The following is a 15,264-nucleotide window of genomic DNA, read 5'->3' on the forward strand; positions in this document are numbered from 1 at the left end:
AGACTTCAGAATTTGATGACTTTGATGGGCTCTGTGATGAGCTATCAACCCTCTTAGAGCTAATGCTAATTCTTGGAGGGCAAGAATGAAAGTTTTTAGTCACCTAGGCAATTGCTCTAAGAGTGCTCTAAAATTGATTTTGAGTCCTCTTACAAGAATGCTAATACTTTTAAGAGTTAAGGGGCCTTGTCATAACAACAGTAATGGTGACAGGTAAAGCCAGTGGTAACAGTGGGTGAGAATTATGTTCAATTGTGATGAACTGCAACCTGTGATTTCAAGGATTACGTGGCCTTGGCATTGCCTACGTGAGGCCCCTAATATTCTAAAGGAGGTTTTGGCTGACTAATCAGAATTTTGTACATGAACCTGCCTGTTTAGGACAATTACATCCTACAACATTTTGCGTGGACTCCAACTTTTCTTTAATGTAAATTCATGAGCACTATGTGTGCAGCAATGACAACGAAGCAGATGAGAAAATTGTCTTGTAATATTAAGAAGATTGGTTGAGTAGTCAATCATGGGAAAGTAAACCTTTCTAGTTCTGGGGATCAATGCTGGATCAGCATTATCTAGTGCAGACATGTCAAACTCGTCACGTGACGTTGCGTGATGTATTGGAACTTTTTCCCCATTGCTGGCAATGGGGTGGGCGTGGTTTCGTCATGATGCGTCCGGCCCGCGGGCTGGCAGTTTGACACCCCTGATCTAGTGGAACAGGAGAGTTTGCATCTACCTGGTTACTGAACTAAGTCATCACATCTCATAGGTCTTGATTAATGTGAAATAACAGTTGCACTTTGAAAATATGAACATTCATCCTGTGTTAGAATCCTAAACATCCTGTTTTTGAAATTGGAAGTTGGTTTGTTAAGTGAGACTAACAAGTATGCGCATGCAGATTTTCAGCCTTCTCCCTCTGTATTAGTTAGACTGTTTTCCTTCATTTTTAAATATCATCTTAAAATTTGATTCCCCAAACTGGGCATTGTCTTGTAGCTAAAGCACAACCATTCTTAATTTGCCAATTTCTAAATATTATGACTAAATCTTGAATCTAGATTTACACAAGTGAAATATTGAACAGTAAGCCCATTCTGTAGAATGTTTATCAATATACATTATTATTCATTATTCTTTTCCTCTTCTACGTTTTCTCTCTGTTTTAAGGACATTGCCACTCTGCTGTGCTTCAAGCTATGCAAGATTTGGATTTATCTCAAGTCCTACCATTAGGCCGTCAGCATAGCCTTTTCAACAGTTTGGAAGTAGTACTAAAAAACATGGGACATCTAATCAGCCAGAACCTGCCTGAGATTTTACAGATTTTACTTTGCATGACAGCAACAGTATCCCACATTCTTCAGCAAAGAGAAAAGGTGAGAGCTGCTGCCTATTTAAGCTGACACATGAGAGTAAAAAAAAATCTTGGTGTAATTAAGAAAAGAATGCTAGCAAGCTAATTTGGTATTCTTTCTTATTTAATGTGCTTGAATTAAAGTACTAAAAATAAATGCTTACCTAACATTAGCATACCTTGCAAGGATGCATTTCAGTTATTTTACAAAATTAAACATTTGGTTTAGTTTCTAAATATAAAACAAGAAGTGCAGTGTGTATATTTTAAATATACAGTATCAACAAAAGGTTATTGATAATATTAATACAGGTAGTCCTCGGCTTACAACAGTTCATTTAGTGACTGTTCAAAGTTTACAGTAGCACTGAAAAAAGTGACTCATGACCATTTTTCACACATATATAAATTGCAGCATCCTTAAGGTGACATGTTCAAAATTCAAATGCTTTGAAAGTAGTTCATATTTATGACGGTTGCTGTGTCCTGGGATCATGTGATCACCTTTTTCAACCTTCTGACAAGCAAAGTCAATCCAGATTCACTTAATAACCATGTTACTAACTTAAGAAATGCAATGATTCACTATGGCAAGAAAAATTGCAAAACGGGCAAACTCACTTAACAAATGTTTCACTTAACAACAAAAATGTTAGGTTCAATTGTCATAACTCGAGGACTACCTCTATTAGCAACCTTCTGTTATAGTCCTTGTATACTTTTGGCAGGGAAAGTCATTCTAGGCTAGATACAGTGTACAAGTTCAGTGCTACATAATAGTAAGCTGCTTACTATTCAAATTGAATTCACTTGTCTTGATAGCTATCCTCTGTTTTACCAATATCAGATCAAATCTTTATTATGGTCATACCCCAGCATAGAGTTCCCATATGCTAATCAGCATAGAACAATAATCCTAATCCTTAGATATGGGGAAAATAGTTAAAATTCCAAAACGTATTTTTAGACTGTACATATTGCCTTTGCCAGACAGCTGATTAAACTGGGAAAAGGCTGGATTTTTTTAGCAAGATAATTACTGGTGACCTTTTGTATAAAGTTACTCAGTAACTCAGAAATGAAAAACTGTAATTTAGTAACCCAAAAAATTCTTTCACCATTGTCATTTGTTAAACTGAATTTAACATTTCATTAGCTATTGAGCTAAAAGAAACTTAAAGTCTGTGAAAGCCCGATTTGTACTTCACTTGGTAGTTTTCTAAACGTATTAGTCATACATTGTAGACAAACATTCCCATTTGTGTTAAACTTTGACTTTACGTAGCTGTAAAGAAACTTAGCCTTACAGTTTTTCTAAAGTTTGCAATTCTGAATAATATTTTTGTCGTTACAGTGCTTAAATTTTCTTTCTCTGCTATGCAAGTTCTTAACTTACGTTACAGAATTTTGTGTTGACTTTACCTCACACATTATAGAAATAACAATTTCCGTAGTAAGAAGGTTATAGAGGGAAAAAAAATGCAGTTACACAGGGTGTAACTAGTAAAATACCTAATAACTACTTCTCATAGTATTACAGTACTAAGTAGGTATAATAATGCATGCTAATGTCTAATAATGAATCTTAAATATTTTGACCCAATACATGAATAAAAAATGCAATTTTTGGAAGATGTTTTGCTCAAGGAAAGAAAGAACCATCACAGTTTATTTTACAGATTCAACTCAGATTTATCAACCAGCTGAAAAACTTAAGGCGCCTTGGACTTAAGCTTATCGCAGACTTTTTCTCTGACTTTGAAATGTACGACTTCAGTGGAGAAGAGATTGACGCTGTGTTCTGTGCAGTGGTGTGGCCCCAGGTAAGGCTGCTCCTTTCAGTCAAGTGATTCCCAAGGGTAATACATACCTTCTATGGGAAAAGTAAAATTTAGGGCAAAAGGAAAAGAGTACCTTAAAATAAAGCATCTCACTTCATTATATTCCTCTTAGATGGTCCACATTTTAATGGCATGCATTTTACTTTAATGTTACCCATCTGTCCTGTGTCTGGAGATCAAGAGGGAAAGTTGAACCAGTGCTTTTGGCTGTGTTACTGGTGGACTTATTTTTACCCTGGCTGCTGTTGTATATATGTTGTTTCGCTTTTCTGCTTTTATATTTTTAATGTTACTAGCTGCTCAGTGTCGGTAACGTGAGATTGGTGTCCATATAAATTGAACAAATAGTTCAATAAATATTGATTGAATTTGAATCACCTTGACATAGATCACTTTGACATAATCAACAAATACGACTCTACATTTGCAGCTGAGAAATGTAAAAACTGCAGAAGTCTCCTTTAGATGAAGTATGTATATCCTTAAGTTAGCCAGAGTTACTGGGCAAAGGTAATAGGTGGCCTCCATAATAGGGGAATCTACTGGCTAAATCCCAGTGGAATAGGAATGGATCTGCAGTTCATAAATCCATCTTCTTAAATCAGGCCAACTTCCACTAACAAAGATGAAGTACTGTAAACCATATTTATAATATTTATGTGATATTGTATGTTATTTAAATATAAATATGAAATTTCTTCTTGTTAGTTCAGGCTAAGGCTAGAAGGAAGACTTCTGTAATTTAGCCAGAAATGATATGTAATATCCACTTTTCTCTGGAGCTAGGATCGTGGGACTTGAAGACTATTCTAAAATTATCAGCAGGCCCGTCTCACTTGGTGAATTGAAGGCAATGCCTAATGGTAACAAGCTGGGTTGGACACTTCAAAGTATTTTTGTCAATGGAAGCAGCTTTTGTTATTCTGGTGCAAAAGGCATTGCAATTAATATTGGTTGCATGCATACTAGATTCACATGTGCTAAGTCAAGATGAAAAGAACTATGGCATAATACAACATGTGACCCAAGATAGTTCACTGTTCTTTCAGATACCAATAGTCTTGCTTCTTCTATTCTGAATAGCTATTCTAAGATATACTTGTTAATGTAACCTGATTTTATCTTTCTGTTTTGTTTTTTTCAGATCACTAGGCTGGCTGCTGAGAGCCAATATTCTCCTACTCCTTTACTCAAAATTATTCACATCTGGAGCAAAAACCCCAGGTAAGCTATTCAATTTTAGCAACCCCCCCCTCCCCCCAATAATTATTACAGACTTTACTGTCTACGTTATTTAAAAGCTTTAAATCCAGTTGGTGTATTGCCTTGCAGCTTAACATGCAATTGTGGTTTAGAACTCTCTGCCATCTGCATTAGTCCCAGATTACAACCCCCCATTATCTCTTATTCACACTGCTGATTGGGCTGATAGAAATTGTATGACAGTCACAGATGGAGAGCCATAGGTATCTGCCTGTGTTCTTTATGTACAAACAAACCAGTAAGGATAAGTAATTGTAATACTGGGACCAGGCAAAAAAGGACTGGAACCCTGTATTGCAAGTATTTGTGTCTTGCCAAAATAAAGTATCCTTTTTATCCTCTTCTTCTTTCTGCCTACTTTTCCTTCCTGGAGCTGTGAACAAGAATAAACTGCAAGTTTGTGATTCAAAGACGCTTATCGGAGAGGTCACTGACAGCTTCCAAAGTTTTCCTTTCCCAGTCCCAACCTTTTTAAATCAAGTGATTTCTTGCATTGCACCCAAAGCATGATAAAGAAGTGGCAATGGTTGCTTTTGTACAATCAAAAAGCAAAACTAGATAATGTGGTTATTTAATTAGCTCTTAATACAGTGTATGAACCATATCTTATTACAGCAGGAGTGCTATCTATTGATCTTAAGTGTTTTTAATCCTACAGATTCATCTACATGGCTGGTGTGTATGTTGATAGAATAATCTGTTCCTGATCTCCAGTAATAGTTTTGAATTTGGTAGCAATTATTTAGGGGATTTCATGCTTTTGTTCACTGTTAATATCTGGAAATGGTCATAAATATTTTTATAATAAAAGAAGCTGAAGCAGTTTCTTTAAGTTGTCCACCAGAAGAATGAAAAAAATTGTCCTTTTTTCATATAATTTATTTCTTAAAATTCCCCTACCCCCTTTCACTTTGCTTTTAGGTATTTCATTTTGCTGGCTAAGCAGAAGCCAGGGCATCCAGAATATGATATATTATCAAATGTAACTGCCGTGCTCTCCGCCAAGATTCTGGGAGAGGGAACAGCTGGTATTGTGATGGATGTGATTGACAGCCTTCTTAATATTCCTGACTTTGAACCTAATGACCAGTTTAGCAGCCTGACAGTGACTGACTGCCTCTTCACTGAAGTTGAAGAAATAGCAGGAGGTAGGAATGGATAGGTCTCAATTGGACGGCACTGTTCATTTATTACAATAGTGCCCATTTCCGTAAGGCACAAGAAGTTCAGAAAAACAAGGAAAATATATAAAATAAAGTCAAAGGTACATAATATTAAAACTATATAATTGGCAGTCCAGCCACCATTGGGTCCAAACTCTCACTGGAAACAGCTAGATTCTAAGCAACTTTAAAAGAAGATTCAGATGACGATAGGACAGAGAGTTAATTTGGAAATGAAAATGGCTTGAGTGTATTATATTTGATCTTTACAGAGGTACATACAAAGTGTATAGTTTTATTAAAAGCTGTTTTACACAGAAAATGTAAACAAAATGAAAGATACTTCCTGGTCTTAGCTTGGGATGCTTAAAGGATTGCCCAGGCCCACAACATACAGCCTTTGCATTGAAGTAGCCTTCACTTGCCTTCCTGCACTTGGAAGTCAGAAGTGTGGTGCTTATAGAGAATACCTTTTCACCTTGGAATGAACTCTTTCGGAAGAATTGCCCAATACAGGCTTCCTTTCAGAATGAGGCACAGATTGAAAAAGTAGTCAGAGTTGCCAGCTTTTAAGACTGATACCTGAAGTCAGTCACCTTTTCAATATCTGGTACTACATGATCTTTTTGATTGCCAAAAATGACAACAACAAAAAAGATTAAATGACTCAGAAATGGGAGTATAAGCAAGATTTTGGTTGCCTTGGAGGGTTTCTGAGTTTAAATCTTTTTTAAAAAAAATATTGTTTCCACAAACATCATAAGCAGGTATAATCAGTTAGTTATACTGATACCAAAGTGTCATCATCATAATGTATATAAATAAAAATAACAAAGTTGAAACGTATTTTTTTTAAAAAAAAATTATAACACTCTTACTAGGCTGTTTTGTAAAGATTTGTATTTTCTGCATGGAAAGAAGGCTTGGTTTTTCACTTTAAATGGCCATATTCTACATCTCCATTTTAGATGTTCCTAGTATGGGGACAAGGCTGATTCTCCCCCATGTCCCTTCAGTTCTTCAGTATCTCAACAAAACTATGATCAGCGTAGATAGGATAAAGAAAAAAAAATATAACGCACAACTCAGCAAAGAACTCAACATTCTTTCAAAGTAAGTGGTTTCTTACCCTTTCTAATAGTACATATTTACAGAGATTTCTTAATGCTGTAGAAGTAATGGAGAGGAAATAGCTCTTTTTCTTGGTGGGAAGGAGGTTAATAGAAAATAGTAGAAGCAAGCTCTTCCTAATCTCTCAGAAGGCAAGAAATTAGATGACTTTGCCAGTTGTTCTATTTTCACTCAGAACAGATGCAAAAAAAAAAAAATCTTTCCTCCTCCTCTACATCTCAGTATTTCTGTGAATACAATGACATGCTCTTTCTATCCCAAAGTTCAAAACTTTTCAAGGGTGCATATTAAAAAAGCTTGGCTTTTAATTTAGACACCCGAAACTTTACATTGTGATATAATGTAGGTGTATGTGGTTACCTTTATTTTCTGTTGTATTTAGGATTAGCAAGTTTATAAAGGATAAGAACCAGAGTTCTATTCTGATTGGCCTCTTGCTCCCCTTCCTTCAGCAGACCAACATTACTCAGGTAAATTTATAATAAAGTATATGGAAAGTAATATTTTCTTTCAGGTTAATTATTTTTGTGGTGACATTTTAACTGTTTTTGCACTTACGGACTTTACATGCATTGAGGCTACACGGAAAGGTAACCGGGTTATGTATAAGCCACAACAAGGAATGAAGCTCAGCAGAATATGAAAAATAGTGGATGAAGCAGTTGTTATCCTTTATAAGGAAGCCTGGGCCATAACCACTTCAGTTAGATTCAGAATGAATCTAATATATTATATACTGATCTATGTATTTAGGTAATGTACTTTGGGGGTATAAAGTAGAGGTTTCTAAATACAAATGTAAAGGGAGAATGCCATCTTGAACATCTTGTTAATTTACTGTAAATCATTTCTTAGCTCCCCATCTACTTCTGCAGATATCATCTTTAAATCTTTGAAAATATAAATACAATTTTCCAAATCCGCACCAAGGCTTTATAAAAGAGACCGATTTTGGTGTGATTTGATGAACCAGCCCTGCCTGATTATGCAAAAAATGGGAAATCTGATCTTGCATAAGAAAAAAACCATGTTCATGAGGCCTTCATGGATGACCAACACACTACGTTTGTCATAAATGTTTGCAGGGATCAGCATAATAGCGCTTGTATAAGCATACAGGGAAAATGTGAAGCCTCCCAAATTGATCCTAACTTCCATTCTTTTTATTCCTTGTTTAAAGGACTTCCCCAAAAGTTGCAAATTACAATTACAAAGTTCTCCAAGTTACAATTGTTTCCCTCAAAAGCAGATTTCATCTTACTGAATAAAATGATTGAAAAGTGAAGAAGTCCAGAAATGACTTTTGTTCGTTAATTTGTTTTTTTTAAATTGTGTTTTTGATTTAAATTTCAGAATGTCAGCATGTGACATAAACCTGATCAAGAATTTCAGTTCACTTTTTTATGTTGAAATATCACTGGCCCTTATTTGGGAAGTTATTATTCTAATTTTGTCATGAACATACAGTACATAAAAGAAAATGATATACTGATATACATGATCATAAAAAGAAATGGAAGGAATTTTCTATTGGAGACTTGACTCTTTTCATTTCTGCCAATAAAATCCACTACCAGGATCACCCTGCTTGACTAGCTCCCAAAAACAACACAAAATTTATTTACACTATAAAGTTAAAAATATTTATTGATTTTTAATGGTTTGATGAGCGCCAATATTTAGCCTTATTGATAGATACTTCATTTTGTGATGGCACATTTCCATTGAGTGCTGTAGTTGATTCAACCAAAATTTACTTGGTATCTCTAAAATCCACAGAAGAGTACATAAAGATACTTTCAGTAATCTAGTCAATTGTAGTCCTTTGCAGTGTATTTATATAGAGGAATGCATGGATAATCTTCAGGAAGAAGATAACAAGAATCAATAAGGCAAATAAGATACAACTTTGTCCTGCAAAAGGAGAAGACATGAGATTACCCTACCTTGGATCTTTTCAGTATAAGCAATGGCACAAGGATATTCTGGCAGGCTTTCAAGATTCTGTTATTACACCCTAAGCAATAAAGTAGCATTCCTGTAACCCTTGTTCTGTCCTTTTCCTGAACCTGGCCTACTGACAGTCTGTTTCTTTTAGGATACAGAGATTGACATTCTGGAGACAGTACAAAATCTGCTGAAACATTGCTTAACTCCAGCAAGCTTCCTTAAACCGCTGGCAAAACTGTTTTCTGTTATTCAGAACAAGTTGTCTCGTCAGGCACTCTGTGTGGTTTTTGAGGTATTACTGTATATAAATGCTTTTTAAAATATATATATTCTTATCCCGCTATGCTTCAGATAGTTGAGTACCTTTTGTTCCTTTGTTTCTTTTTATTATCAACAGTAGACTTCTTTATAAATCCTTTTTAAGTATTATCCTTTTCTGTCTTTTGTCATAGAAAACAATAGTAGTCCTAGACTTATGACCAGTCACTTAGCAACGGTGTGAAGTTATAACAGACCTCCCTAGGTTACTTACAAGCCGGATTCAAAGTTCTGAATACTGTTCTGGGGCATTTAGTAACTGGCCCACATTTATGGCTTTTTGCAGTCTCCTCCAGTTATGTTACTGCTATTTAGGACTTTTTTTTTATGAAACTGGCATTTACTTCTCGATTCCATCAAAAAATGTCCAGTGCATACAATGGATTTGCTTAACACCACAGCATTTGCTTAAGAATTCCTCGAAAGAGTCAACCATGGTCACATGGTGACCCACTTAACAACTGACACAACTTACAACTGTAATTCCAGGCTCAATTATGGACATACATTGAGTACTATCGATTCCAAGCTTGATTACGGATATACATTGAGTACTATCTATGGTTGGAGGAAGAGGCTTTTGTGGTATTTTCCATTAAGATTCCTTGGTCATAGATAGGCAATTGATAACTTTTAGAAGTTTTGGACTATATTTCACACAAACTATTGTGGGAATTAAAGTCCAAAATATACAGTATGGATGCTGCCACATTGCCTACCCTTGCCTCTGTGTCATGCAATCTGTGTTTTCCTGGCAGAGGAGAACATGTTGCAAAGGATTTCTCCAAACATTATAATGCCATACAGACTAGATTGATTTGTTGACAAATGCCAATTTAGTTAGATTGCAAGTGTAGTGTATTTACATACTGAATATATATTCCAGCATGTGTGGTCTGTATATGTTTTATCTTTTGATACAATGTATGCTGCTCCCAACAAATTTTATCCTCAATGAAATTAAAAATAGCCTTAAAAATTAATGTATGAAATAAATGCAATTTATACTATTCATTAATTTTGTCTTTTAATGACTTTCAATCTTTTTAACAGACATTATCACATTTGGAAAGTAATATAAAATATATCACAGATACTGTCAAGGTATGTAGCAGTTTTCTTCATTTTCTTAATCTTTTTAAAATTCAGATTGATTTTTATCTTGATTAAACATTTTATTTGTCTTAGCTGAATGCTTTCAGTCTGCAGCATCTTGATGAGATCAACTTTGATGTCCGTTTGTCAGCATTCCAAGACATCATTTCTCATATCAAAGGGATGAACAAAATAGATGTCGACTACCTCATCCCGGTAATGCACAACTGTTTCTACACTATACGGGTGAGTCCATTAATATGGAAAATATCTGTGCTTGCTTTCTGATTGGGCCCTTAGAAATGTATTCATTTTATATTGTTGTTTATGATATTTACAATTTACAAGTTTTTTGAACTCAATATTTATATATTTTTCCTGTTTGTCATTTGTCATTCAGTTATGAGAATAAAATTTCATATGACCTGTTAACAACAACAACAAAAGTAATGAGTGGAAAATCTTGGTTTTGCCCAGGGCTTTTTTTCTCATAGAACGCTCAGAACGGCGTTCCGGAACCTTTTTTTTTTTTTTTGCAAAACAAAACAAAACAACCCAGCTCCCTTATTGGTTTTCCTAAACTTGTTGCAGGGTTAGCAATCTTGGCTCTTTTTTATGACTCGTGGACTTCAACTCCCAGAAATCCTGAGCCAGCCATGCTGAGGGGAAAGGGAGAGGTTTCCAAGCTGAGGCATGCTGGCTCAGGAATTCTGGGAGTTGAAGTCCACGAGTCATAAAAGAGCCTGCACTAGAGGAGGACATTAAAATTATTTACAGGATTACTTCTTTAGGAACTAAACTTTTAGAATCTAAAACAGCTAATTCAGAAAAGCCAACAGAAAAGAACCTCATATTTTTCATCTGCTTCTGTCTTTTGGAAGGTAAAATTAGATAACAAAATTATCTATTTCTTATGTTAACATCTCTGCAATGAAATCAAAGGTAACAGGAAAGAAATGAGAAACATTTTTCTCAATGTAATATGTCTAATTTAGCTGATTCTAGAGCACCGGCCCCTAGAGTCGGAAACGACTAGCACACATGTGCGGGGGAACCTTTACCTTTACCTTTACCTTTAAAAAAAATAGTATCTTTTGTACACTTGAAAACTATTTTGAATCTAAACAATTCTTAAGAATGAAATATTCTTAATTTGGACTTTACTTTTACTGTTTGGACTGTTGTGTGTTTTGAAAAATAGATTATTTAGAATTAGTTATGTTGCACTTCAGTCTTTAAATAATTAACCTAGTATATACATAACAATATATGATGTTTTCCCTGGTGAGCTTAACATCAATAACAACATTTATTAAAAAGGCTAAAATAATTTCTGGGGGTATTATCTGTATAGTAAAATTTTGGACAAGCAGTGATCATGTTACATATGTGCATAAGCGTAGTCAGTAGCATATGCCTTTGTAAAAATATCAAACATGCAAAGAAACAAAAATAAGTCCAAAATATCTGTATTATATCCAGAAATGCCAACTTTGCAAACAATATTTCTCATTCATAACTATGGCACCCTAAGGATACCTGCAGGGATTGCTTTTTCCTTCCAGTAACATATACCTAAAACCAGTTTATTGCATTTAACAATTGTACTAAAAAAATATCTCATTCATTTAATTTGAAATCAAGTGAAAAATTGATTTAAATTATTTTATTAAAACAAATTAATGGCAATTCTTTTATAAAAAGTTGCCTCAAACAAAATGAGTTTGACATGCCTGCTCTAGATAGTTGAATGCTCAAAAATAAATTCTAGACCAGGTGTGTACATGCAGCCTACCAAGCACCCTTGGACAGAGCACAGACTTTTTTTTAAAAGTAATAAAATCACCACCACTGCCCTGAAAGTCATGTTACCTAGTGCCTCCGTGGCTTACCATGACCACAAGCACCAACACTGTAGATGCTCCTCTAGTCACTAAATCATTGATTAGCCCACCAGCATTCCTTTGCAGACCACAAAGATTTTTAATTTATCAGTGTGGGTCTTTCCTTTCTACAAGTTGTTAATAATAATGATGAAGAAGAAGAAGAAGAAGAAGAAGAAGAAGAAGAAGAAGAAGAAGAAGAAGAAGAAGAAGTAGTAGTTGTTGGAAGGGACCTTGGAGATCATCTAGTCCAACCCCCTGCTCAGGCAGGAAACCCTATACCATTTCAGACAAATGGCTGGCTAGTCTCTTCTTAAAAACTTCCAGTGTTGGAGCATTCACCACTTCTGGAGGCAGGTTGTTCCACTGGTTAGTTGTTCTAACTGTCAGGAAATTTCTCCTTAGTTCTAGGTTGCTTCTCTCCTTGACTAGTTTCCATCCGTTGCTTCTTGTCCTGCTTTCAGGTGCTTTGGAGAATAGCTTGACTCCCTCTTCTTTGTGGCAGCCCCTGAGATATTGGAACACTGCTATCATGTCACCCCCTCACCCTTCTCTTCATTAAACTACGCATACCCAATTCCAGCAACTGTTCCCTATATTTTTTAGCCTCCAGTCCCCCAATCATCTTTGTTGCTCTTCTCTGTACTCTTTCTAGAGTCTCGACATCTTTTTACATCGTGGTGACCAAAACTGGATGCAGTATTCCAGGTGTGGCCTTACCAAGGCATTGTAAAGTGGTATTAGTACTTCACGTGATCTTGATTCTATCCCTCTGTTAATGCAGCCTAGCACTGTGTTGGCTTTTTTGGCAGCTGCAGCACACTGCTGGCTCATATTTAAGTGATTGTCCACTAGGACTCTGAGATCTCTCTCACAGTTATTACTATTGAGCAAGGTACCACCTATACTATACCTGTACATTTGATTTTTCCTGCCTAAATGTAGAACCTTACTTTTTTCACAATTAAATTTCATTTTGTTAGATAGTGCCCAGTGTTCGAGTCTGTCCAGATCCTCCTGTATCTTAAGCCTATCTTCTGGAGTGTTGGCTATACCTGGCAGCTTGGTGTTGTCTGCAAATTTGATGAGTTCCCCATCTATCCCCTCATCCAAATCGTTGATGAAGATGTTGAAGAGCTGCACAGACCTCTTCTAGATTTTCCTCTTGCCTTTCTGAGTTAACTTCTTGGTCTGTCATTGAGGAAGAATTGACTTTGTAGGGAAGCATATTATTGTTTGATGTATATTTAACATATGTTCTACCTTTATTTACCAATTATATAATATTTGTATGCAATCCACATGGCGAGGTTTGGGGAAACTTACAATAGAAAAAAAATATTTTTAAAATCATAAGATTAAAACATCGCCTGGCCCGCACCGCCTCCCCTGCCCGCATTGTGCAGCCCCGCCATATAGAGTGGGCTCTGCTGCTCCCACAGCACCAGCTGCGCCGGCTCTGGCCCCAGGGAGGGGAGCCCACTGCCAACACCCTTTGCACCTGTGACTGCAGCAGCGCCGCCCTGCCACCCCCAGCCCCGCCTCCTGTGCCCGCCAAGATGAGAGTTCCGGCACCTTTTTTTTTTTTTTAGAGAAAAAGCACTGGTTTTGCCCAAGACTTTTAACCGTGTTTCCACAATAAATAAACCAGGTTTCATTTTATACATAGCAGTTGCTGGACTCTTTTGAAACGCCTTTCTTAGCTCTATTACAATATGTCTACTTACCAGCTATGGTATCCTTGAAAGTCTGTTCTTTCAGTTTATTGCCAAGCCAACTGAATGATATTGACACCAACTGTAGTTTAACTTTGATTTAGAAATTTCTCTAATTTAATTAAAGCAGATGCTCCTTTATTCAGGATATAGCAACTATTTTAAGATGTCCCATGCACACTCCAAATCATATTCCATCTTCCTAACCTAGTTCTCTATATATCCCTAAAAAGCAGTGCCATCTAATTTCTATAATGATGGTGAGAGAAGGTATGCCTATAGCTACATGGATGTATCTGCATTCTCCCCGTAGCATTTCTACGTACCAAGGGATTTTTAAAGGATCTAGTGTACAAAAGTACAGTAGGAGGTGGAAATAGTCAAAATAATTAGAAATGGAGGCAACCTAAAGGAGCCTGGACCTACAAAACATTTTCTTTCGTTTCTTGCTAATTTTTTCCTCTCTTCTGCCCTTTATCAGTGCAACATCTTGACTTTCCCATGGCACAAGGGGAAATAATTTACTGCAATAGGAGATGGTTGGGTGGTAAGGAAAGCATGCATTCCCTTAGCATGAATTCCTGAATGAAAAGTTTATTGTCTGTGGTTGCCAGCCATCTAATAGCAAAACTCTTTATTTTCTTTCTGGAGGAAAAAGAAGCCTTATGAAAGGTTTGGAGGGGTTGGACTAGATGACCTCCAAGGTCCCTTCCAACATTATATTATATTATATTATATTATATTATATTATATTATATTATATTATATTATATTATATTATATTATATTATATTATATTATATTATATTATATTATATTATATTATATTATATTATTATATTATGCACTTTTGGTCATACTTTGCTGCTAATGAAGATTACTTGGAATTTTTATCACATTATAGCTCTTTTTAACTATCTTTAGTGATCTAATTTATGTTTATTTTAGTCCATACTTCTAGCTGTTTCTCCAATTTATAGGATTATAATCTCATGTGTCCTGATCCTTTTCTTTTGCAGCTAGAGGAAATGGCTTTAAGTGACAATGCAGTCCTCTGCCTGAATGCCATTATTCAAAGATTTTCTGAACTTGAGCATACAGAGGATGAATTCAAGGAAATTATCCAGCACACACTTCTGGATTCTTTGAGAAAAGGACTAAAGAGCAAGATTGAGGTGATGAGCCAGCACCATTTTTATGTTATAAAAATCAGTATGAGTTGAAAATCTGTGTCTGTAGATCTTGTATTTCTCACTTTTATGAAAATAAAAGCCCTTTGGAGGACTTCTTACTGTATTCTCGGTCCCAGCTCTATTTTTTTACCATGACTTTTATTTAGTTAGTTACACTTGAATTAATATGAGTTATCCTCAAATTACTAAAGGCTTGCAATAAATATATAAATGTTCCATTATGAGATCTGTTTCCATCATGACTCCTGTTTCTTGGCCATTGCTTTGAATCCATGGGGATCTGAATGTGGGGAAATATCAAATATGTTAAATGAGTTAAATCCTGTACACTTTGGGACACTTGTATATGTTA

General features: G+C 35.7%; 1 protein-coding gene across 3 annotated transcripts in view; it reads left to right on the forward strand.

Moving 5' to 3' along the window:
• The window catches only part of UTP20 (UTP20 small subunit processome component), an 88,834-nt gene that overhangs the window by 47,637 nt on the left and 25,933 nt on the right, over nucleotides 1–15,264 (forward strand). For all 3 annotated transcript variants that reach the window (XM_081331571.1, XM_081331572.1, XM_081331573.1), the window contains 10 exons: nucleotides 1,174–1,382; nucleotides 3,040–3,183; nucleotides 4,346–4,425; nucleotides 5,386–5,612; nucleotides 6,596–6,740; nucleotides 7,141–7,228; nucleotides 8,857–9,000; nucleotides 10,080–10,130; nucleotides 10,215–10,367; nucleotides 14,739–14,894. In XM_081331571.1, coding sequence (XP_081187697.1) covers nucleotides 1,174–1,382; nucleotides 3,040–3,183; nucleotides 4,346–4,425; nucleotides 5,386–5,612; nucleotides 6,596–6,740; nucleotides 7,141–7,228; nucleotides 8,857–9,000; nucleotides 10,080–10,130; nucleotides 10,215–10,367; nucleotides 14,739–14,894 — 1,397 coding nt within the window. The remainder of the gene's footprint in view (nucleotides 1–1,173; nucleotides 1,383–3,039; nucleotides 3,184–4,345; nucleotides 4,426–5,385; nucleotides 5,613–6,595; nucleotides 6,741–7,140; nucleotides 7,229–8,856; nucleotides 9,001–10,079; nucleotides 10,131–10,214; nucleotides 10,368–14,738; nucleotides 14,895–15,264) is intronic.

This window comes from Vipera berus, assembly GCF_964194415.1.
Source record: "Vipera berus genome assembly, chromosome: 6".
In the NCBI taxonomy this organism is placed as follows: domain Eukaryota; kingdom Metazoa; phylum Chordata; class Lepidosauria; order Squamata; family Viperidae; genus Vipera; species Vipera berus.